The sequence below is a fragment of the Poecilia reticulata genome, chromosome 7 (genome assembly GCF_904066995.2).
Source record: "Poecilia reticulata chromosome 7, P_reticulata-male-v2, whole genome shotgun sequence".
Classification (NCBI taxonomy): domain Eukaryota; kingdom Metazoa; phylum Chordata; class Actinopteri; order Cyprinodontiformes; family Poeciliidae; genus Poecilia; species Poecilia reticulata.
The window spans coordinates 8,840,902-8,866,860 of NC_088836.1; the positions used below are offsets into that span (position 1 = coordinate 8,840,902).

Below are 25,959 nucleotides of genomic sequence, written 5' to 3' on the forward strand. Positions count from 1 at the left end.
GAGAGATGCATTTTTATTTTGATTGGATGCAGATTGTTTTTGTTTCTAGTTTTGTTTGAGTTAATTGTAACTGTGTAGAATTTTTTTAGGAATATAGTTTAGTACAAATGTTCTTTCTTTCTTTCTTTCTGGAAATGTGAATGTCTCCACCCCTCTAATTAGTCCTGGTGGGAGCCAATCCCTTAAAAGCCAAGTGGTTCAGATGAAAAAGAGATTCTCCCTCTTCTTGTTTTGACTGACATATGCTGTAAACTCAACTGAAGATAAAAGAAAAAATATTGATAAGCTCTAAAACTGCTGGGTCCAGTCTGGTTTCTTTTTGATCGCAAAGTAACACTCAAAGAAAATTGAGTCTCTGATGGAGATTTGATCTTAAACCCAACTAAGATTTAAAGGGGGGATGATAAGTATTTTCCAGGTACAGAGTGCCATTTCAGAGCACCATTAAATAACTATGTTAACTTCAGTTGTTATAAAAATGCTGCATATATCAATCATAACATAAAAGAAATGTAATTTTCCAATATGATGCCTTGAAATTGACATATCTCTTTAAGAAGCTCATACTCTTTCCGACACACCACATTCAACACGTCATCACAACAATGTTCCTCCGTTACGTAATTTACAACTGTTCTTAGAAGCATTGGACTGAGAAGTAGTTTGTATGATAAGCTCTGTAGAGGAGCAGTTCAACCAGGTGTTTGCTCGCCGCTAGTCTAGAGGAGCTGACGGAGCGAGGATTGGGGGAGACTGCAGCTCTAGGGTAATAGGCAGCGTTAAGTGAGAGTAAGTAATCAGGCACCACAGAGGACCGCCAGAGGAGATTCATGGATTCCTGAAAGGATACAAGCAATATCAGGTGTGTTTGTGATGAGGAGATATCATCATAACATCAGATAAACCTCAAAAAGCCTGCTTTAATATCCCTTTAAAAAACACATCAAGCCAACTATGCCTCTTGTCACAGATTTTGAGGCAACGGAGAAATTTCTCCATCTTGCTTTCTAGAAAATACTGTAAAGGAGAAGAGACAGAAGCAGCAGCTTGCAATTTTAGCCTTTATTTTGGAAAAAAAGCCAATTAAATTGCTAGTATTAAATATATATCATTAATCCCTTCTTTTGTAATATCAGATTCACTGGTACATTCAAACAAAAAGGCTTTTTAAAAATATGGATCTGATGGTGTGAGTAAAGCAAAAAAAAAAAAAAAAAAGAGTTGAACTCTTATTTTTTATGAAGGCAATACCGAAAGAAAACTAGAAACTCCACGTCCAATCATGTCCTCATGCTACTGTCAGCTTATTATGTTTTCTTCCCCTGCAGACTGGCAGTTAAGGGGTCTTGTACAACTTTTGAACTCCATGAGCCGCAATTATGGAGGAGCGAGCAATTTTTAAGTAAAGACTTTCTGTGGACAAGAAAATTTGTTTGCTGAAATGTTGAATTAGTTGGTAATAGCAGTGGTTTGCCAAGAGATAAAGTAAAAATTCTGACAAAGATGCAAAGGTCTATCAAGAATGTTTACTAAAATGTATTAAGGCTCAGGACCGCGCTATGAATGCTTAAATTTTGATATTTGTTTATTGAGACCGAGAATGCTATTACATATTAAATGATTTTAAATAGTTTACATTTAGAAAACCTGCACAGCATGTTCAAGAGGAAAATGAGAGATCATAGAAGCAATAATGTATAGAAGCTTAACCCACTAGCTTAGCCATAAATATTATTGTCTTCATGCCTTGTTGGACCAAAGCCGCAAATCATGGTGAAGTACATGGACATATTTTTCAATAGGTTTGCATTTAAATGTCCCTTTGACAGATATTATGTCACATGTTAATTTCCAAGGAACTGAATAATTCAATTTCATTAGTTGTTGGTCAAAATCATTTAAATTACCAAAGATAAATGTAAAACTTTATCACTACATAATGAACTCAAATAATGTGTTGTACTTTCAGAGCTGAATTACTAAAATAAATTAGCCTTTCAATGATATATATATTTTATAAATTCACCTGTGCAGACAGCCTTCAAGCTGGGAAAATTGACAGCTATTCTCTAACTGCTGCTGAAGGCCTAGTTAAACATCCATTGATGCATTTTCCTTGCATTGAAGCGTTCAGCTGATCACTGAAGCGTACAGAACACATGTAAATCACAATCTGATTCTGAGAAGGCCTGTGTATCAAGTAATTGTAGAGAGGGACTACACACTTGCTGCTATTTGTTAAGTGAGTGACAGTTGTCCACTGACTGACTGCAAACTGTCTAACCCTGAAATGCAAAGACACCATATGCTCGCCTCTCGTTCCCACTCCTTCCTATTTGTTTCATTTCAGTGTTCTTCTCCCTATAATGTCTCCTACTCCCACTCACCTTTTCTCTTTCCTCTCTCTTTCCATTGTCATTCTCGCTCTCGGTCCCCCTAGCAGCTTAAAACCTTCTCCATATCCACCCACACCTTCTCAATCAAATTAGCATATCAATTCAGACGGGGGTTTTCTTTTAAAGCAGCAACAGCAGGAGCAGCAGCCTAGCTTGCCTGGATACCAAACAGCCCACATGCCCACATAACTACTTACTGTTCCTCTCAGGTTACATCTATGCAACGTTTGACTTTATCCTCATCTCATCCTTTTTACAACCTACCCACAGTTTGAATTTTTCATTTCTTCTAAAGCCAAGCTGCACAAAAGCTCGACAACTTATGACATTTTCTGTTTGGTTATGGGAGATTAAGGTTCTTGTCAAATCCTAGCCTTTTTATCCTGTTTGAAAAAAATCCCAAAAAAAACTAACAAAAAAACCAACCCAATTGTTAACCACAAATGTGAGATTTTCTTTCAATAAATGATTTTTTTGGTTACATATATATATATATTCAAAACTATCAACTGTCTTGCCTTTATTATGTGTTTGAGGTATTCTGTGCAACTATGCTTGATAAGTACTGCAATATGTTTTTCATCAATTTAACAGCATTTCTGATGCATTTTGAATCATGCTGGCTGTAATTTGACTCTAGGGCAGGTTATATAACCATTTTAGTTTGCTCACACAAGCTGATGCCTTAATCGCAGAGTTACAAGAACAAATGAGGATGCATCAGAAACTGCAGGTGGTATCGTTACATTATAGTTACCTAAAACAAGTAAATATTGCGTACAAAGTCTACATAAACATAATCATGATTTCTCTGCAAACCGATTTACATATTCACATCATCGCTTTGAATAACTAAAATCTCTACAGGTGTGTGTGCGCGTGTGTGTATAGAATTGGATTTTAGTCTACTGTAGTAGAGATTTTAACCTCAAGCAGTAAAAGCTTTTTTTTCCTTTTGTCCAATGCTTAGTGAAACAATTTGAGCTGATTTTAATCAGCATTTTACTTAATCTATCAGTCTGCCATTGTGGTTATACTTGAACACATAAAAAGTACTGCAACAATAATTACCATTACATTTATGACCAGTCAGGCCTACTTGAAAAATGAAACTAGAATGTGCCTATAGGATCTGTAAACTAAAAACTGACATTTAATTACTATCAAACATTATTATATATATTTTTTTAAATGTGGTGAGTTTAATTGTCTAATCTAATTTATTACCATTTATTTTAAAGATATTGGTACAATCAGGAAGGTCAATAGCAGACATTTTCCATATAAAGCACATTTTCTTTGCATGCCTGTTATCTCAGACTTAAATTGCTCATATGGCTCTGAAGTGCTTCTGCTCTAATGCAGATGCATAAATGTGTTGATAAAAGCAATAATGCAACAGTTTTCATACAGACATCTGTTTGTTTGTTTTCATTCATGTTCAAAGACTTAATTGTGCAGGTTGAAATTTCAGCAACGCAACTAACTTGACTGCTCAATACTGCTGTTTTGCTGAATCCAGGATAATTCAAAGCATACACACATATATATATATCCATCCATCCATTTTCCTGCACACTTGTCCCTCAGTGGGGTCGGGGGGGTTGCTGGTGCCCAGCTCCGGCTGGTGTTCCGGGGGTGTTCCTAGGGGCAATTTGGAAATGCCAATTAACCTGACAGTCATGTTTTTGGACTGTGGGAGGAAACCCATGCATGCACAGGGAGAACATGCAAACTCCATGCAGAGGGACCGGGGCCGGGAATCGAACCCACAACCTTCTTGCTGCAAGGCTACAGCTCTACCAACTGCGCCACTGTGCAGCCCCATATATATATATATATATATATATATATATATATATATATATATATATATATATATATATATATATATATATATATATATATATATATATATATATATATATATATATATATATATATGTGTGTGTGTGTGTGGGTGTGTGTGTGTGTGTGTGTGTGTGTGTGTGTGTGTGTGTGTGTATGTTTCAACCTCTTTCTGCTTTGAATTATCCTGGATTTGGATGTGTTTGCAGGACTATTGAAATCTTACGGTCAGATGAAATGTCTACATTTCTTGGGTATACACATATACTGATGTGAACATTTGGCAATGTTAGCCAGGCTAATTATATCAACCAATAATACAAAATGCAGAAGTCAGTTGAAAATATCAGCTCCACATCATGTTGCCTTTGGTTTCAAGCATTAAATGTTTTGAAGCACGTGCTTTTGCTTGTGTAATGTAGCTGTCATTGAGCTGTCATATAACATGTACATCGTACCACGCATATGTTAAGTGTTTATGTATATGGAACACCTTGTGCACAGAACAATAAGTAAAGCTCATCTTGTCCATTGTTATGTCAGATTGTGGTGCTTTTCTTTTGCGTCATGCAGCTGATGTATCTAAGCTTTATCGAGTTAAGATGTTATATCGCCTTTAGTCTCACTGTGACAGAGTTGCAGCTATCAGCACAAGTGTGACAGGATATCTGTAAATAATTGCTTTCAGTGACATTCACATCATAATGATGGTGTATATTTCCACAGATTGTCTGAGCTCACTATTTCCCTTCACTGCAGTCTGTGAAGGATGACAGGCAAATGGGTTTGTCTTTTGTTGGACAGGTCTGTCATGAAGTGTGTCAGAGAAAAAATAAAAGAAAGACAGGGGGAAAAGTTGTTTAGAAGCCAACATCAGCTAAAATGCTGTTTTCTGCTCCTTCTGTCCCTCTTTTCCTGAAAGTTCCTTTTTCATTTATTTCATTGCTCCCTTTTTCCTCACTCTGTCAGTTTTTCTCTCTCTCTACCCATCTTGCACACTATCCTCTTTCTTCCCCTTCTTGCCTCTGTCTGCTGTCGTCACAGATTTCTTCCTCCCTTGCCTGGAATATGAATATTTTAGGGCTAAGAAGCTTACAGGAACAATGAAATGGCCCCAAAGTTAAATTATACTTCATTTCTGTAGTCACTGAAGAGGGAATTCTCAAAGTGATGAATACACCGGTGGATCAGGGGTGTGCTCCTCACTTTTTTTCTCATTTACACAGGCCTGTTATCTAATTTGTTTTTATTCAAGTATTTGATATTTCACTAACTACAACTTGAATTGCTCAACTTGGGATAGAAGTTGCACAAGCTAATTTTGGACCTCAGCCTATATAACATATTACACAGTGGACCTATTTACCATTCAAACAGAAATGAAACTTGAGAAGTTGATAGACCTTGCCACAAAGCTATTGGTTGGTGTTTAGATATTAGCTTCTGCAGTAGGGCTCAGACATTTTGCACTGTGCTTATTAATTAACTTTAAGCCATGTTTGGTAGTTCTAAGAGTTCAAGTATTTGTGGTTTTGGCTCTTCATGAGTTGCTGCGCTCAAACGTCAAAAGCCTTTTCCAGTCAATTTTTCCATTCAAAAAAGGCAGCTCAAAAAAGCACGACCGGGTCAATATGACAGCAACGCTCTTCTGTGTGGATGCTGCTACTGGATGAAGAACTCTCAAAATTGGTTATTTTCAGCATGAGTGACGTGTTTATATTATAAGGTCAGAGGAAGTAGAATGACATAGGAAACTATTTTCTAAATGTCAAAGCATGTCTCTTTTTTCATGCTGCACGACTGCAAGGCAATGAGAAAGCCCTGGCATGCAACATAATTTAGGAGGAAATTAAATATTCTTTTGCTGAACTTACACCTTGCTTGCTTACCAAAAGGCAGTGCGTTACTGAAGACAAAATAAAAATCATCTGCTATAATGAACTGAAGAGATTTGAGGCTTTAACGAGAGAAATATTTTCCAGAAGGATGCAGACAACAAAAAAAGCATGTTGGAGCTCATTTCCATAAGAGCTAGTCATCTAAATCGAGATAATTTAGTCCAGAAGTATGAAAGAAAATATATAAACAAAATTTTATGTTTGGAAGAAAATCAAAATTGACCAAATTTGGCCATTACCCAGACAAAGTTTCACAAAGCTCAGTTCAAAAATCAGCAATAAAATTGTGATTTTGTTGTCATTAATCAATACAAAACTTTAGTATTGATTAAAGTGACAGAAACTGGGAGGAAAGGTGGGGCAAGGTGTTCACACCTGCTGGTAGTCTTAATTAATTTGTTTGTTTTGTTTGTCCAGTTACAGAAAGCAAAGAAATATATGAATGTTTAAATGAAAAAAATAACTGCTTCACTAATACACTATTAATCTCCTGGTTGTGTACTGAAATGACAAGTTTTACTCTAATACATGCAATATGCCTTCTACAAATATTCCTTCAACAAAACTAATATCATCATCAGGTGGATCAGTGGTAGAGTGTACACCACACATGGGCTACAGTCCACAACACAGTTGTTCAAGGGTCGATTCCCGACCCTAGATGTACTTCCCTTCTATCTCTGCCGTTTTTTCTCTCAAGCTACTAATGAATGTTGGCCAGTAGTGCCAAAAAACCATTAAAACATATGAAAGAAAATATGCTGGAACAACACCAGAAAAAGACATTGTGTCTGAACTACAGGCTGAAAAGAGCAACAGTGGTTAGTGTCTCTTACATCGTTCCACTCTGAAGTACTCTGAAGTTTCCAATGGCACTTTCATAATAGAATCAGGAGATTACATCTTATGAACAAAGCTTGTTTTAGATGCAATTTACTGTTCCAACTACTAAGTGAGGCAGGTGGGGGAAAAAGTGAGGGTGACATATTAGTAAGCCAAACTAATTTAGAGAGAGACACTAGCAATGTAATGGAACTGCTGAAAAATTAAATGAGAGTTTATAAAAAGTAAAAAAATAAAAAAGATTTGAAATAAATTGAAGTACATTCTTGGAAAATTTCAGAAAAGCTTTATGGCAATGGAATTAAATGAGTTGGAAAGTTCTCCTAAATGATCACAACAGAGAACAAGGGTCAGGATAGCAAAATGTTTGACCATCCACACCTTCTATAAAGTTAAATTAAAATGAATTATTTGGGCTGTAAGACATTAACGTATTTAAATCTTGTCGATGAGTTATTTAGAATGTATACACAAACAAATCGGTCACCTTACAACAAACGTGTTTTGTGGTCCACTGCCCATTTTATGTCATTTCAGGTTTGGAGAATTGATCAGACCTTTCAGTGAGTCATGTAAAGGCACAAAAAGCAATTTGACCCTCTGCATCTCCAAGGGCCACTGGCACTGTTACAGCCTGTGGGTTGTGAATAAGGTTCATTATCCTAATTATACATGCCTTTTATCCACACCTGTGTGTGGATGAAAGGTGTCCCTGGAGGGACATGTAGGATGATCACAACTCTTAATTTTCCAGTGCTCTAGCTAGTTTTTGTTGTGAAGATTTTATCTTTAACATGCATTTGGTTATTTCATTTAAAACATGTCTTTCAAAAGGTTTGTTGACTTTCAGTTTCCAGTTGATTTAAAAGAAATGAAATGTAAATGTTTACCATTAAAAATATATAAAAATACATAAATAATGTGTTCCGTTACATTTGTTCAGGAATAAGCTGCCGTTTGGCTATTTAGAATACACATACTACAGGTTGTATTTTGCCATTTTATATTACTCTTTTCCCCAGTAAAATACAACAATCTGCTGGTCAGTACACAAAGATGCTCTACTGGTCTACTGGTTTCACATGTTGTCACTCCACAGGCTACTGCTGTGAAGTGAACTCATCAAGTTACAAGAAAGCTGCTTTGGGCCTTGTGACATTGTACCTTATAATATATATATATAATTGTTTGTTCATTATAAAAGCAATTAGATTATTTTACACATTTAAAAAAAATTAAGGTCTTGAAACAAATGTATTTTTACTCAATGCTATCATATGTTGAGGTTTTTATGCTAAGCCATGGTGTAGCCAGTAATGTGCATTTTGAGCATACACCTCTCTCTCTGCCTTAGAGGAATAAATCAAATATGACCGGAGAATTTGATCTGCAGCAAACTAATCCAACTCTGTAAAAAATTTGATTATTAAAAATATTTAGCATTCATGAATCAACAAAGTTTAAGAAACATAACACAAGCCACAAATGAGATTACAGTGGAGCTAATTAAAGGCACCTGTACTCATTTCTGGACAGTCTCGCCTTGGTCCATAGCTATCATTGTGGAAAAAGCTAGTGGCCTTGAGAGTCATGCTAAGAATAAAAGTGAGAGTTTATAGTGTCATCTGAATGGACATTGTGACATCACGAGCTGGGCGAGGAGGGGTTGGGGTGTTTAGCTGTTATTCAAGCTCCAAGGTTGCCAGAACACATGTGATGAACTATTAGGAAAACATTCTAAATTGTGTATTAGTGTGACTAATACACTAATAATATTGTTCAAACTTAGATTTATGACAGTCTCGCTTGCTGCAAATTATTGTAGCTGATGTTGAGGAAACATTTTTTAGAAAGAGTGGTTAGGTGGGGCAACATATAATCTTTAAATAAAGTACAAAAAACAAAAAGTTTTTGGTTGTTATGCTCTAGGGATATAGCTGGAAGAGCTGAAAAGAACAAATACAAGGCAGAAGCATAATATAAAATAAATAAATGTTCCAACTCATTCAGATGTTTTGCCTAAAAAAATGTATTTATTAATAAATAATTATACACTGGTAGTGACAGTGGGCATTTGGCAAATTATGAGATTTTTGAACACAAAGTATTTAGATTGCTTTCAAATCTAAGAATATGTTGAAATTATGCAATTTCAAGTTCCAGTTTATGACTGTACAAACATTTAACATGTTTTTAGTTACACAAACTGCTTATTCAGAAGGTAACAGTTCAAAATTTATGAAGAATTACAAAAATCCTACACTTTAAACTTTCTTTTGCGAGTCTGAAAAATTGCCCTGTGATGCACGAGCAGCTGGCCGTCCACAGGGTCTCTCACCTGATGAACACTTGAAATGGACAACTGTGACCCCGCATGGATATGCAGGTATAGGCAATGGATTGATGGAACAAACAACTAACAATATTTCAACGCTTATTAAGAAAGAAAACAGGGTAAAATTTAAAAGGGCTTTTAGTGAATGGTTCTATTTAGCATTTGAAGTCGGAAGTCGGTTTTTCAGTGAGTTTTCTTGTCAGTAGTTTTTGAAATCATCATAAGGTAAAAAGTAATAATATCTCTGCAGACGGTAACTGGAGTGAGAGAGAAAGCGAGGAAATGTGTGCAGCAAAGCAGGTGAAATTATGTCCCACATGAGTTTTGCGTAAGCCAAATTAACAAGGTAGTTATCTTACTGTGGCAAGTAGATCTAACAAAAAAATGCTAAACAATGGCAACAGTTCCTTGTTTTTATTGTTGTTTTTTTAGCAATCATAGATCTCACACGATCTGGGCTAAGAGCCTAACTGTGAATACATCTCCTTCCACATGCTAATCAATTCAAACCACACTTGTGAAGCCAATAATATCTAAAAAAAAAAAAAAAAAAAAAAGATTTTTGCTCATCCGGACCAAGGTCTATACTGTCACCATGACAATGAGAGTGTGAGCTGGTGAGAGACAGTGAGTTGCTCCTCACACATTGGATATTAGCTCCCCCATATTGAGCATGAGTCATCTATGGCAAGAAACAGTTGCAGCATCATTAGCAGGCTGCTCTCATCCTCCCACTCCCCCCACTCCTTAACGAATTTTAACTGGCACTGAGCTCTCACTGATAAATCATTGTTGCCCTGCTGCTGAAACACAATTTCAGCCCAAAATTATTAAGTCAAACACAGTCGTGCTGCTGCCAGTCTGTTTCCTGTACAGCTTCCGACCATTTGTTCTCGACTAGTATTGCTATACACAGCATATGTAAAATTGCACAACCACCAGACTAACGGATCACAGCAAAGTTGGTTCCACACAGAAATAAACTTCCAAGCTGCATGTGTTGAAGATATTTATATCCTTAAAAAGGTTTAATAATACATTATTAGAAGAAAGTTTACCACTTCTAAATACAAATATTTGTTTTGTACAAGTGATATTTTTTTACCTGTCTGGTACAATCATTATTAAATTGAATCTGCAATAACTCGAAACCCGCTTTAAAAACACCAAATATTGCTAAACATGCATTAATTGTTCCTGGATTGGCTGCTTTTTAAATGCCACCTAATAGCATGTCAAGTAACATCAAGCTAGGTATTTCAGCTTTCCATTTTGCTTAAAATATGTTAGATATACTCAACAGACAAAACATTTTCCACAAATAATTTGAAGACACATTCCACAGAAAAATCTGAAGATAGGTGAACTTCTAAGCTGCAGATGGAGCTTGTGCGGCTTCGTTTGTCTTTACTTCCACCAGTGAAACACCAATAGGCGTCGTTGAGATTTTGTTTTTAGTAATGTTAGGTTGGTCAGTTCCTCTTCTTATTAATAACAAAGTTAACAAATAATGTTAACCACTTTCATCTTGACCTAAGGCTGACTCATGGTGATCCAAACACTAGTAATGCCCGAGTTAATTACGGTTTTAGCTTTAGTCCGTCTAATTTAGGACAAAACAGCAACAAACAGGATTGTGGCTTAATTTCCAGCATTTGATTTGGAGGTAGAGAATAAATAGATAATCAGCTCAGGCCCAAAATTTAAAATACTTAGACTGAACTACAGAAAACTATATAGCAGATAAAGTAACCACAGATTTTTTAAAGTAGTGTAACACTTTATTAAAGTGCCATATCGAAAGGAGTAATGTGATGGTAATGCAGTTCTGGATATCCGTACAAAATTTTAAAGTCATCTTTCATTTCAAATGTTCAACCACCTCATTTTTTTTATGCCAACTTGGGTCACCGCAGATCCTTGATGTTGCAATCTGGCCACTCGCATTTGCATTGCTCCTCCTTCCAAAACTCTTGCATATGTACTTTCCTCTTAGCCATGTCATCTACAGATCTAGGTAATGTTTTCACATACAGCTCAGAGGCTGTACTGCAAATGGACAGAATACAAATACACCCAAAAATACAAATGGATGTTCTCAGAAGTACTGTGGTTAATTTACTTACCCTTGTTTGTTTCAAATCTAAACCTGCAGGTTTAGATTTGATAATGTAATGAAAACAATTTACTACAAAACACCAAAAATAAGCATAGTATACACAGTGCTGTACATTTGGTGAGTTAGTTCATATCATAGAGAAAAAGCTGAATGAATTAAGATGTGAGAATGTTGCCCATAGTTCATGCTTTCCCAGTCATTTATGTGTATTGCATCATGGCAAAATCAAATCCCATTTTGAAAATATTCTAACAGCGTGGCACAGGAGCAAACTACTTTTTTTTTTCTTGGAGATGTTATAACCTGTCTATTTAATATAGTGCATTTTTCATGTTTGCATCACCAGATTAATTTTGAACATAATTCATGTCATCAAAGTCCAGCTTTTTTTTCTTTTTTTTGGATGTCTTTGATGTTGCAGGGACCTGTCTGAAGTTAAAGTCAACGCTCCTAACATCACCTGCAATTTCACCATAACACAGGAAGTAGAGAAATCTGGGGAGTTCAGGTTTGACTTGCTCTGGAGGAATTCAACTGGACTCTAACATTAAAAATAACCCAGTGATTGACTAACTGGTTTTATTCGTTTCTACCTGCCGCTGTCACCGACGACCCGCTGGACGTTCAAAAGTGAAACCAAACTGAGAACGATGGTCAGTATCTGCTCTTAATAACAATTTGACATCAACATGGTTTAGAATGACAGATTAAAAATAGTCACGTCATTCCACTTTTGTTTTCTCTCCATCATAATAGGAATACAATGCAAGTTGAATCCTCAAAAAACGGATGATTAAAGTAGGATTTTTATTGGTATTGATGGATGATCTTCATCTGTCTGATGTAAATGACTGACTTAGAGCTAATGTCAATACTTGTGTTACTCTTTAAAAAGTAGAAACACATATGACTCTGTAAGGGCTTGAAAATTACTACTAAATTTAACAGATGCTCATTATGTATTTTTGTGTAATTATATGAATCAAAACAATAAACAGAAAACCCAAATAACATCATTACAACCAATTACTGATGTTATACTGTTATATCAGTTTTCTGATTTCATTTTTAAAGATTAGATAACATTGCGCGTTTTTTTAAGTTTTGAGTAAAACCTGTGATATTCAACCAGGTGATCATACTGTTTAGCCTCAAAGCGGCTAATGCTTATATAGCATATATCAAATCTCTACATTCAGCAGACTCAAATGTTGCATTAATCACAAGTGTAGATTCTTAGATGTCTAATAAACAATTTTAACAAAATATTTCTCTAAAAAGATTTAGAAACTCTAGGTAATATAACTTATTCCATCAAAGAAACAATATAATATAGTTAAAAGTGGATAAATGTATCTTTCCTCACTAATCTGCAACGCATCCTCCGTCTTGTTTGGCTCAGAGACTATAATCGTTTGAAGTTTGTTTCAACTAATGTCTGGATCTTCTATCATTACAAAGAGCTGCATCTCATGGATGTGTGATGTGAGCCATCCCATTAAGCCCCATTCCTTTACACTGCATTGGTTACAGTGGTGACCAGCCGGCGGCCAAACCGTCCTCAGAGAACAATGTGCGAGATGCCTCCCATTTCAGAAATGCTCAACCTCCTTTGTCTTTTTTTTTTATATATAGTAGCACATCCACAGGGACAGTCCCACTTGGAGCAAGTTTTGCTCTTTCAGTACAAGTGAAAACTTCCTGGAGCTTTGTTACCAAACTCTTTCTCGTTTCATTAAATCAGCCTTAGGCGTTTTGTTCTGCCTGCAGCATGGCATTGGTCCTTGCCTGCTCCCCTCCTCCTCTTCATCCACTTCTGTTCTCTCTGGTCTTTTGATCAAAAGCTGCAATGTTACAAAAATTCTGACAATATCTCTGGTGCTTTCATCAAGAGAAATAGATTTTATTGGGGCGGAAGGTTAGCAGTTGTGCTACAAGCCATTGAAGGTAATAAACCCTCTGGCTTTGCTCAAGCTGGTGCAGGAGGGCACGTTTTCGAGCAACCCTGGAGGTGAATAGGGCCAGTGTTTTTAACAAGAGATTACGGTGTGTTTGGAGAGGTTCAGGACAGCAGTTTAACTCAGTCTAAGGCTCACAAAGGTGTGCTATAAATGTGTGGGAAGTAGCTAGAGTAGTTCAAATTACATGCATGTCCGCTTAGGGTGTAGAATGTATGGGAAAGCGAACCATAAAAGAGGCTGGATTGGTCGATCGAGCTGAAAATAGCAATACTTATTGGGACATTACGTGAAGACTTTTGGAGCTACTGCTAAAGAATTCATCATATGCTGTGCTGTACAGTCATCTGCCTCCTTTTCCAGGGTCATTTTTACCACACAACCCCCATTTCTCCCTTGTAACCAGAGTAAGCACATACGTTGGTATCAAACACGTGCATGCACACACATTCACCCAAACAACAGGAAAACTGAGTCGACGGGTGAGGTGTCACCGTCACTTTGTAGACAGCTTGATGACAATCCAGACGGAGTCACACATTTAAAGGTCACACACATATCAAGCACACACCCTTTTTCCTTCTCCAGCTATTTCTGTCGCATATACACACAGACACACACCCACACTTTAATTAAAAGCTGTAATCAAGCCGACTTCTGCATGTATTAACACTTCTCACAGACGTGAGAATGCCGTCATACAGCAGTAGCTATAAAGAAGGAAAGAGCTGTGAATACCAAAAAAAGAAAATTATTCACGCTAACATGTCAGTTAGCTCATGGAGCGAAACTTGTACTTGACTTTTCATTGTCTCCACTTGGATATAAGGAAGGTGCTATACACATAGAAAGATTTGACTGTGTACGCAAGAATAAAAGTTGAATTGCTTAATGCTTGAAAATAAGTTCAACAGCTCAAAAGGCTGATGAACACATCACTTTGAGCCAAAGTAACATCTACATTACTTTGGCAAAGACATTCTATATATTTTGTACAAAAGAGTAGGCAGAGTAAGGTAATCATCATCGTTTATCAACTAAGAGCTTTTATTAATGCTTTTACAGATTTTGAATGTTTTGTGGTGTGAAAAAGTGTTTTTCCCCGTCCTGATTTCCTATCCTTTACATATTTGCCACACTTCAATGTTTTAGAGTATCAAACCAACCCAAAAGACAACATAAGTAAGCACAGACTTCATCAGGAACTTCAGTGTTGCTGGCTCTGACTTCCGAGGGTCTGGCTAAGTGGTTCTCCTAGCAGTAGCATTCTAGTTACTTCACACTTTTTGCTGGCGCCTAGACATCGCCCTGATGAGAAGGAAAGCACCCAATTCATCCAACTTACGATTAATTGTCAACTAAATTAAAAGTAGTCCCAATCGATTAACTAGTAATGTCCACTTAGACCAACTTTCAGTGTTGTAGTGCGGACACCTCCGGTTATCCTTAAGCAGAGCTAGTTATAAGTGAAGTAAAGCTGAAAAGAAAAGCGAAATGTTCCAAACAGATTCGAAGGTGGGACGAAAAATGCACTTTATGCAGTCCTGTTTTGAAACATAAACCTGTGTTTCACCTTAATAGCGCTCCTTCAGCTGAGCTGCCGAAAATTACTGATTTGCCAAAAAGACAAGGATGTGATAACAGAAAAGCGAAGGGTATCACACAGAAAAGTAGTAAAATGATGGAAAAAAGGCATGATGAGAATAAGCGAGGATGAATTTGAGGGCTTTCATGAGTTAAGGTACTTCATGAAGCTAAACTTTAACATTTTGAGACATGAATTAAAATGAGCAAATAGAAAGGCAAAGGCCAGTTTTATTTATTTTTTAATTCAAGGAGAAAATGCAATCTCTGACACGCTAAGCATGAATTTATCAGGTGGTGGTCCAGTGTTGACTATATGCTTAACATAATCAACTCGTGGTGCCCTGCGTTTGACTTTGAGGATTCGAGCCCGGGAGTAGCAAACAGCAGTGAGACGGTTACAATGACGGACAGCGTTGTCATAACAATTCTCATCCCTCCCAAGGACACATCTCATTTAAGCTCAAGTGAACAGATAGTGTGCAGCCACTTTACATATATTTGGTAGTCCAAAGCTGCACCTGTCAAATAAGGTTAACCATCAGGGTTGCTATAGACAAGAAAAAGGGAAGAAAACAGATAAGCTCAATCTACTTTGCAAAGGATATGGCCTAAATTGCAGTGGCAGCTGTAAAGTGGGCCTATGCTTGTATGCCAAGGAAATGAAAAGTGGGATCAAGGAAATCATCAAGCTCCAGAAAGCAGTGTTGGCAAAGGTGTGTCAATGCCATTGTGCCCATCTATAATTTTAAAAAGTGTGGTAAACAGCAACCTCAGAGTGATGAATTATACGCAAGATAATATTCAGGTATTGTATTTATGCCTAGATAGGAGAGTGACAGGGCTATTTACTGTTTGTTGAGGTAATTTGTTCTCCCTTGTAAACACAGTCTGCATAATATGCATGAAAATGCTGTAGGATGTAAGATAAGGTAAAAGACACACTGCTTTAAGAGTGTAGATAAACCAGAATGCATCCCTCAGTCTGTACTTGGAGCTCGTTTTTCTCACCGAATTTCTATTCAGTTGTAAAAGCAATACAGCTGTCAGAGCTGTAGCATCCTGCAAGATTTTATTTATTTATTTATTTTTAAATCCCCCAATATGATTGCATACCTATCGCAAGAAACTTTATTATGGCTGCACAAAATGTGTCAAAGGCATATGAAAAGTGAAATGATTGTGCTGGCTGTGAAGACGGCCTTACTGTGTTTTGGCAGTCAGCATTGATGAGCTGCAACAGAAGGCTCTCAAACTTCTCCAGGGAAGGCTGGAGGGAAATGGTCAGTTTATCCAGGGTGAAGGGCGTCATCTTGAGCAGCTGAGGCCTCAGCAGAGCATCTCCTGAGAACAGAGAGAGTATGGCGTCAACATACACGCACACGCATATACCCAGTATTTACACGACTCTTTTCAATAACCTTCAAAGCCCACACTGAGAGGAAAGGGGTTTTCTCTTTGGGGCTAATGAGGAGGGTAATACACCATCTTTGACAGTGTGATAGTAGTGAAGTCTAGCATGACAGAAATGTGACTCAATACAGATAAAACAATGAATCACTCGTTTTTAGCCAATCTATACATTCATGGGAATTGCATGTAATTTACCAAAAATAAATTCTAGCATTATAAATGACTGGAAGCACAAACATAAGGTGACTGATTCTGACAGACAAGGTTACATCACTGTTTTTTGAACTTATGGGTATAATATTTGTGCCAAGAAATGCTTTGTTGACTAGAACTTGATAAATGTTCAGCATGTTCATTATTGACTAGAGACTAATCAGGGCATGCTGCGAGCAACAGTCTTTGGTCTGGATGTTGATACTGAGTGAGGAAGAGTTGCAGTTTAATAATTTCAGTATCAGTAAGGCGTTTAGAAAAGAAAGAGGCATGTGAAAGGTTTAAAGTGCTATTTAAAAAAATCTGTACTTTTGTATGACATGGGGGTGACACCATTGTTGTTGTTGTTAACAGGAATGCTAAATGAAGAACTGGGCTATAATCTACCAAGATCAGCAAAATATTGTATTTCAGTTTTTTAGAGTACAGTATTGAGACTAGATTAATATCTGTTCAAAGTCCTTGTAAAAAGTCAGTTATAAGGAATTTAATTAAAGCTAATCAAGTGATTGAAAATGTTGACTGGAATATATTGACTGCTGACTAGCAGCAGACACATCTCTGCAACAACTGTTTAGAGGAGACTGAATCAGGCCTTCATGGTAGAACAGCTGCTAGGAAACCACTGCTAAGGACAGGCAGCAAGCAGAAGAGACTTGTTTGGGCTAAAGAACACAAGGAATGGACATTAGACCAGTGGAAATCTGTGCTTTGGTCTGATGAGTCCAAATTTGAGATCTTTGGTTCCAACCACCGTGTCTTTGTGCGACGCAGAAAAGGTGAACGGATGGACTCTACGTGCCTGATTCCCACCGTGAAGCATGGAAGAGGGAGTGTGATGGTGTGGGGGTGCTTTACTGGTGACACTGTTGGGGATGTATTCAAAATTGAAGGCATACTGAACCAGCACGGCTACCACAGCACCTTACAGCGGCATACTATTCCATCCGGTTTGCGTTTAGTTGGACCATCATTTATTTTTCAATAGGACAATGACCCCAAACACACCTCCAGGCTGTGTAAGGGCTATTTGACCAAGAAGGAGAGTGATGGGGTGCTGCGCCAGATGACCTGGCCTCCACAGTCACCGGACCTGAACCCAATCGAGATGGTTTGGGGTGAGCTGGACCGCAGAGTGAAGGCAAAAGGGCCAACAAGTGCTAAGCATCTCTGGGAACTCCTTCAAGACTGTTGGAAGACCATTTCAGGTGACTACCTCTTGAAGCTCATCAAGAGAATGCCAAGAGTGTGCAAAGCAGTAATTCAAAGCAAAAGGTGCCTACTTTGAAGAACCTAGAATAAAAGACATATTTTCAGTTGTTTCACATATTTTTGTTAAGTATATAATTCCACATGTGTTAATTCATAGTTTTGATGCCTTCAGTGTCAATCTACAATTTTCATAGTCATAAAAATGAAGAAAACTCTTTGAATGAAAAAGTGTGTCCAAACATTTGGTCTGTACTGTGTGTGTGTGTGTATATATATATATATATATATATATATATATATATATATATATATATATATATATATATATATGGTAACTGTTTAAGAAGAAACCTGTCTAGAAAAATGGACAATGTCTGCAAGAACATTGTCCACCACCGGTTCAGGTCAGGTGACTGTGGATGCCAGGTCATCAGGCGCAGCACCCCATCACTCTCCTTCTTGGTCAAATAGCCCTTACACAGCCATAGAGTTATGATTGTATTGCATGCTTTTAATAATAAAAATTAAACCAAAAGAGACCATATTAGAAAATATTCTTGATATAAATTGAATCAAAACTGATTTAAATGAACTATTTCAGTCAATGGATGAAGTTTGAAAGTTTGACTTACAGACACAACAAAAACTGGCAGCTTGTTTATATTTGACTAAAGAGTAATGCCTCTATCCAGTGTTTCATTGCAGCCTCCATCTCAGAAGCACAAAGTCTAGTTACTCTGAATGCTGTGCGAATATCAAGCTGGTGGCTGTGGTCTTAAAAGGCAGCTTAGGTCTCTGCTGCTCACAGCCCCAGAACATGAAGAGGATTAGCTTGCTACCATACCTCCCACTGACTCCCAATGATTATAGCTCTGCTCTGTCAGACTTCATTACGTTCCCCCTTAGAAACTTACTTTCTAAGTACTGCAGACATTTCAACTTCTGCTGGAACCAAGTTTCTAAAAAAAGACCACTGTGATGAATGTCCTGTATGTTATTGTGACAACTGGAGGGAGATGAGTGTGCAGTTTTGTATGCAATAATGGATTATGCTTGATGTACCAAATATGATAAGTTAAGCCAAGTCATATATGACTAGATTAAATTCAAATGAACCTTTTCAGCTGGTTTACTTCTTTGTTCAGCACTTTGGCTGAGGGCCCAAAGAGCAATCCGTACTTCTGTAATTTTGGAATGAGAAGTCCACAAAAATACAAATACGTCTTTGTAGACTTTTAACTTGTGATCATAACTATGTAAAATTAAGTTGTAAAAATCCTGTCAGATCACAAAGTATGGTATTTGAAAAAATATCGTCTCAATACGTCTTTCAACAAAATAAAGAATCGTTCAAGAAATGAACAACATGGACTAAAATTAACTGCAAAGTTATGAATGGCTATTAATAGTAAAAATCATTTAATAAAGCAGAGTAAAGAGTGTTTTAATAAATGTTCATTTTATGGCTATTCATGTGAGCAAAAAAAAAGAAAATACTGTCCGCTGTTTGGATGATGGTTGCTCTTGAATGTTGCGATATTTCTCTTATATTTAACTTTAATTACCCAGCTCCTGAATTCATCTGGTAATGCAGAACTGGGAAATCCAAATGTTAAAGCAAGACAGGGGTGTCCAACAGCAGCTGTTTCCGCATGCACTTATAATGAGCACCAGACCTCTGCTTGACTGATTCGTCCAACACCATGAGAAACTAAAGCAATGAAAACTATTAGGAAAATTTTTTGGTGAGGCCAAAAAATACTGGCATATTTTACAGGTTCAAAATAATTTATTTTTAGAGTATTTCTGGGAACCCAGATATCACATTTCCTCCTTGTGATACACAGATAATTTAATATTTCAGATGAAGCAGGCAAAAGACTGATAGAAAACTATTACACTTTTCAACAAATTGAGCTGCTTGGAATATTTACAACAGTGAAAAACACATGCAAGCATAATGTGAAAACTGCAATGTTGCTCATTAACACCGTTTTAAAACCAAACCTGTCAACCCAATAACCAGATATAGGTTGAGCAACATAATGCATGTTGGTTATGCAGGCCGAATGCTCAACTAATTAGCCAGTTTCTATCAGCTTGTTATACTTGTTTTTCTTCAAAAGGCCAGAGAGAAAAAACAATGTATTGCACTGTTACAGTAGCAGTAGGAATAATAGGAGCTTTTCTGTTTTAAATAATAATAATATGTTAGACATTGTCGTTTTAATTTTTTTAGACTAATGCAGACTGTAAAGACTGGTAAAAAAATAATAAACAGGCTCTTGGATTATGGCAGAGAAATTCCCCCATACATTTCCTAATACTCATCACTGTGTCATCACAGTTTATTCTCCTAAACTGAAGCCTCATGTTTAACCAGATGTAAAAAGCTCACCTGCTGGAGAAGGAATGAGCCCAGGTAAGTTGTCCTCTCCAGACACAAGAGCATGCTCAGGAAGCAGATGCACTGCAGAATTCAGTGAAGGATGTGTTTTCATCACACAGTCCAAATGTGCGCCATCAATTACCTTCAATAGGTTGCCATCTGCAAAAAAACAACAAAAGGCATGATTTCATGAGAAGCAAGCAAAACATTTTGCTGAATACAAACGAGTTCAATGTGATATTTCAACCTGGCCATTAGCATCAGCCCATCCAAATAAAAGTTATCCATCTTTTCGGTGTCAGGTTCTAATATCTCCGCCAGGAGCAGGGAAGTCACCTGGCAACATGGCATCCAAAGTGCACCCAATTTTTCAATCTTTCATTTGGCTGTTTGTGACGTAGCTGCAATGTTCCACTCCGCTGCAGGCATCATTTTCACGGACTAAAACTGAAATGACAGCCATTCAGCTCGAAACCCAAAGAACCGCTGCGGCGCAGATGAGGCGCGAGACATGAGCAATGAGTTAGACATTGTCATCTTTCACAAAGGTCATTCAGAGACAAGTAGCAACCCACAACTCCTGTCATCAACACAAAGCACAGATCATTTGGAAGGTGAGAGTAGTAGTGTTTGATACGCTGACGTACGTTGGCTTCGATCAAGCCTGACCAGCATAACAATCTTTCACCGTGGCAGGGTTAATGACTGGACCTTGAACAGCACGACAGAGCAAGCTTCATTCACGCTCATGAGTGGCTCAACAAGTTGGTGCAGCGCAATCTGGAGGGGAGTCATTATACATGGAGAAATGATGCTTCAATTTGAGTTCGCCATTTTGATTTCTAATCGTTTCTGAAACTTGGTTGTTTGCTTTATTTCACTGTCAGCACTGCTGAAAAACTACCACTTCAACTGAACACTTTTAGACCCATTAATTTTAGCACATCCCATTCTTTCTATTATATGCAGTCACCCGCTCCCCTTAGCTGTACTCTTCTGCAAACTAAATACACAGTTCATCAATAGAGGGGTAAACATTTACTGTCTAAAAGCACTCTTGGACTAACAGATTGTTTGAAGAAAGTGTAATAATTGAAAAGCTTACATTGAGACAAACATCTGGAGAAGACCTATACATGGGGACCATACAAACAGTTTATTGCAGCTTTACAGCCTCTTGTTTAAGAACGACAAACAGCACTGTCACTATGAACATCCACTAAAATTATGAATGTCTGACATTCAAATAAGAACAAGCACTGCTGATTTACAGGACATTTCCTCCATATACAGTCTCCATCATTCAATGTCAAGCACCAAGACAAAAGAAGACGCATTTGAACATCACACGATGCTGCTCAAATGCCTCAGAGTAAAGCATGTCAAACATCAGAAGGATCAAATCCGGGATTTAAGATGTGATCAAAATACTGGGAGATCCAACAGAGGACATTGTGACTTCTCCATTTTTGGACTTGGTGTAAAAATGTAACATTTATTTTGCCAAAGAAAATTTCTGTTAGCCATTGTGATTCTTCTTCTACAATAATGCTTTGAAACCAACAGTAATCATGTGTGCTGAAGCAGGGGAATGCCTAAAATTTGTAGGGCAGTGTGACTTCAATACCAGAGTCCCCCTGGCCATTTCCTGTCTGGTGACTAGTAATAAAAACACCAAGTGCCATAAAAAAAAATGTAAAAATAAAAAAATACCAAAATACTATGAACCAAATTGTAAATGAACTCCAGGAAACTCCTTCACATGAAAACATGGTTAGTGGGACCAAATTATAGGTTTATTGAACACTAGCAGTATTTACCAAGACAGACATGTTTAAAAACAAATAATACAGTTAAATGCTAATTAAACTGTAGCAGCATATTTGAGCTTTTCTCCAAAAACTCTGGGACAAAATACCTGTTGCTGTCAAGAAAAACAAGAGAGATGGCAGTGAGGTAATATCAGACACAACAACAATACAACCGTAACTATGTAATACTGATAAAATGCAGACTGCTACAATCCCACACTTTCAAGTTGCTGATTTTTCCAAAGTTATACATAGTCTGTATTATATTTACTTAATTTTAGTTTCAGACTTCCCTAATGTCAAATAACTCAAATCGGTGCTGAAGCATGTCGTGCAAAGGTAGCCCCACATACTGTTTTTTCAAAGAAATTAGACTCAAAATCACCAAGATGTTTTTTTTTTTTTAATAGAATCTTAATAAAGCTTCAATAATCTGTAGTTTTGACATGAAGTTCATGTTGTAACTGGGAGGTACTGATGTAATCACAATCATAACTTTACTATGAACTCCAGTATAAAATAAATTGTTAATGCGATAGCATACGCAATTCTACATATATATTTACATTTATTAATGGGTTTTTACATTTATATTTTGTTGAGCAACTAAATCACACATATTATTAAGAAACATGAAACTGTCCAAGGATAAATTGATTAATCGTTTATTAATAAACCTGCTCCTTTTTGAAATAACCAAACAAACTGAAAAATCACAGACAGTAGCTTATCAACAACAACAACAAAAAAAAGAGGTTGGCAATACTTTGGCCATTTTGAGGACCAAGTAACTGCCTTGATCTTTTAAGTCACTGTGGGGGAGATTGATGGAGAAGGATGATGGACTGGATCCCTGCGTTCTCCTTCCCTCTGCTAGTGACTCAACTCTGTCGAAAAGCTTCGGCTCTCTCCTGCAGCTTGCTTACAACAAGAAAGGCGCTTATTTCTAAAAATGAAAATGGAAACCTCCATGGTTGCAGCGCAGTTTAACCTCTTCTGCAAACACTTTGAGTCACAGAAGCAGCTTTTATTGAAAAGCCATTTCTTACTGTAACACAGCAAAAAATGAATGAAGAAAGGAGAAGAGGGGGGGGCAGGGGGGGATGAAGCAAAATCATAGAACTTTCTTGACACAGATGGCGCCCAGGTGTCAGATTCTTTTTCATCATTTATGTCTTGGTATTTATTATGCATCAGGCTCATGTTGCAGTCAGATGCTGTGCATAGATTAGAGAACTATTCCAAAATATCCTTACAGCAGTACCAGTGGTGTGGTACCTCAGAGTTGGTTGAGCAGCTACTTGGCAAGAGATGTGAAAAACGGGAACCTGGACGGCTTGGGGGACAAAAATGACTCAGAATGAGGAAAACAGAAATTGTAACTCTGGGAAAACACTAAAACAGAAGAAACAGCATTCGAGCACGACATTAAGTAATATTTATATTCATCAGTGTCAACTAACAATCACTGACAGAAGGATTTTAATTCCACTATGTAATATGTTATAATCACACATGTTCTGTGCAAAAATTGGGTTGGCAATATAAATTATTTCCAGACTGTTCGGTCCTGTGGAGAGCTGGATTTGATGATTGCTGGTATTACAACACAAAAGGAAGCCAGGTATTCTGGTCTACATTCCAGTGGCTTGCAGATAATGATTTCTGGTTGGCATGAACAATTCTTTCTAATTGATAACCAGAGCTAATCTGATCTGTCTTTCAATGGAGTGTCAAGATACACACCTTTGGGTAAATAATGTGTCGGCAACGTTTTAGTTTATGTAGCTATTTCTCTTGTTAAATCAACAGAACTACATGAATCATAGATTTCTTTGACATGTAGAAAAATTCTGTGGCAAGAGGTGCCAACACATAGATATGATTGCTACTGAATATATGCAAGTGTTACTCAAAGATCACACCAAATATTTCCTTTTAACAACATAATCTCATGCTATTCTATGCATATACTCTGTCTGCACCATTTAAGATCTAATCATCTCATTGCCGAAAAGTTCAAGTGGTTTCAATAAATAAGCAGCTCAATCTATTATCTACATGATGTAGCTAATAAAATATCGGACTACTTGGGGTAAACATAGACTGCACATAGAGCATTGAACTTTCAGTCCAAGATGGTTAAGTAATCATTAACTAGAGAAAAAAAAAAGGATTTGAGTGATATTACAGTAAAAGCAACTTGCGCTATAAACATGTTACACAGTAGGGGTGTATTAAAAACAATACTTCTGTTAAGAGGACAGGACTTTGTGTTGTAACATGTTATTCACTGCCTTACATCTAGATTTGCATAAAAAAAAGTGTTCATAGATACACCAACAAAATATGACCGGAAAAGAGAGTGGATCTTTTCTGTAATATTCCACTCAGAAGATCAATCTGCTTTGGACATCTGGTGAAAATTTCACTAAAAAGTAATAAAGGCCAGCAGGAAAAAAAAAAAGATAAATATTTCTGGAACTTTAGCCAAGACTGAATAAGTGATTGAATGTGTAAGAGATGCTGCCTCTAGTGTTTCTGTAGCATTCAACTTGCTCCTTAGTACAATGGAGACATTTGAATATGTTACATGATGAATACTGAATACATTAAAAAAAAAACTAAAAACAGCAACACAGTGGGTCAAACAACATACAGAAATTTCCATATGGTAATTATGTGGCACTTCTTTCTCTGTCTAGACTTGTTGCTTTTACTCTCAGAAGCTAAATCTACTAATTTTAATTTTGCTGCATACACTATTAATTAAAAGATTAAAAGACAATTATCCATTTATTTTGAACAGCTCTTTTAATCTTAGGAGTTTTAATCCAGTTTCAGCACCTAAATGTAGTTACATATATGGACATCACGCCTGTGCTCTATGTATTCATGAATGCCATTTGGAGGGGGGAAAAAACTATTCAAAACATATTTTTAAAAAGTACCTGAAGTAATAGGATGTGCAGCATGTGCATAAAAATGATCCTGATAATATGCATGTAGAACTAAATTCATATGTAGGACATATCAGGAGTTATCCTGCATACATGAACACAATGCAACTCCCTGTTGACATACTTTACCCTCCTACCAAAAAAATGCACAGCAGACTATAATTCTCCAGAAATTTTAAGGAACCTCAAGCTGTAAAAAAATAAACCAATGCTTTTTTTACCGTTACATCACTCAATATTTTCACTCGTTGCATGTTGAAGGGATGAGGAAATCGTACCACAGCAGACAAGATAGAACTGCAGAGAGTCTAACACTGCTCAAAAAACATATCAATAATCAAATATCTGGTCGTAAAGAAATCCACATCTGCACTGCAGAGAAAATGCTGTATTTGAAAATTCATATCATGATCATTCGCAGTTTTAAGATTTTCTATCAAGGAAGTATTTTAGCTCCATCAAAGCATGCTTCTCTGTATGTAAACGTTCAATAAAGATTTGTGCAAGTAAAGAAAGTAACAGCTTATGATGATTTGCACCAGAAAAAAGAAAATCACAGTGATGCCCTTTTCTAAGCCGTCTCTGTATTTTTACAATTCAGGTGAGATTAAGCAGACGTTTATTTGAGCTGATTAGCATTTGAAGAAAAGAAAAAAAAGTACACCAGAGCTTTTCTTGAAGGAAATACATTTCTTCACTATAAACTCAATCTTAACAGTTTTCATCTCAAATCACACTAAACTCCAAAACAAATTATTTCCATCCTGATGTAAATACTTTGATAAACATTTTCTTCAATACTATCTATGTTGTATTTATGCATAAACAGTTTTTTTTTTTTTAATCTAAAATCAGCAATGGTTCGTACTTAAATCTTAAATCACGTGTTTCATGTCAGCAACAAATGTATGCTGTGTGTGGATAAAGTAAAAGTGATTATACTTGTTCACAGAATTAAACAAAAACTGTTCTGGATTCCC

The 25,959-nt window shown here is 36.8% G+C and overlaps 1 protein-coding gene across 5 annotated transcripts in view; it reads right to left on the minus strand.

Moving 5' to 3' along the window:
• The window catches only part of nphp4 (nephronophthisis 4), a 185,780-nt gene that overhangs the window by 131,907 nt on the left and 27,914 nt on the right, over positions 1-25,959 (minus strand). For all 5 annotated transcript variants that reach the window (XM_008413093.3, XM_008413092.3, XM_017305948.2 and 2 more), the window contains 2 exons: positions 20,218-20,367; positions 16,189-16,325 (listed from right to left, as the gene is read on the minus strand). In XM_008413093.3, coding sequence (XP_008411315.1) covers positions 16,189-16,325; positions 20,218-20,367 — 287 coding nt within the window. The remainder of the gene's footprint in view (positions 1-16,188; positions 16,326-20,217; positions 20,368-25,959) is intronic.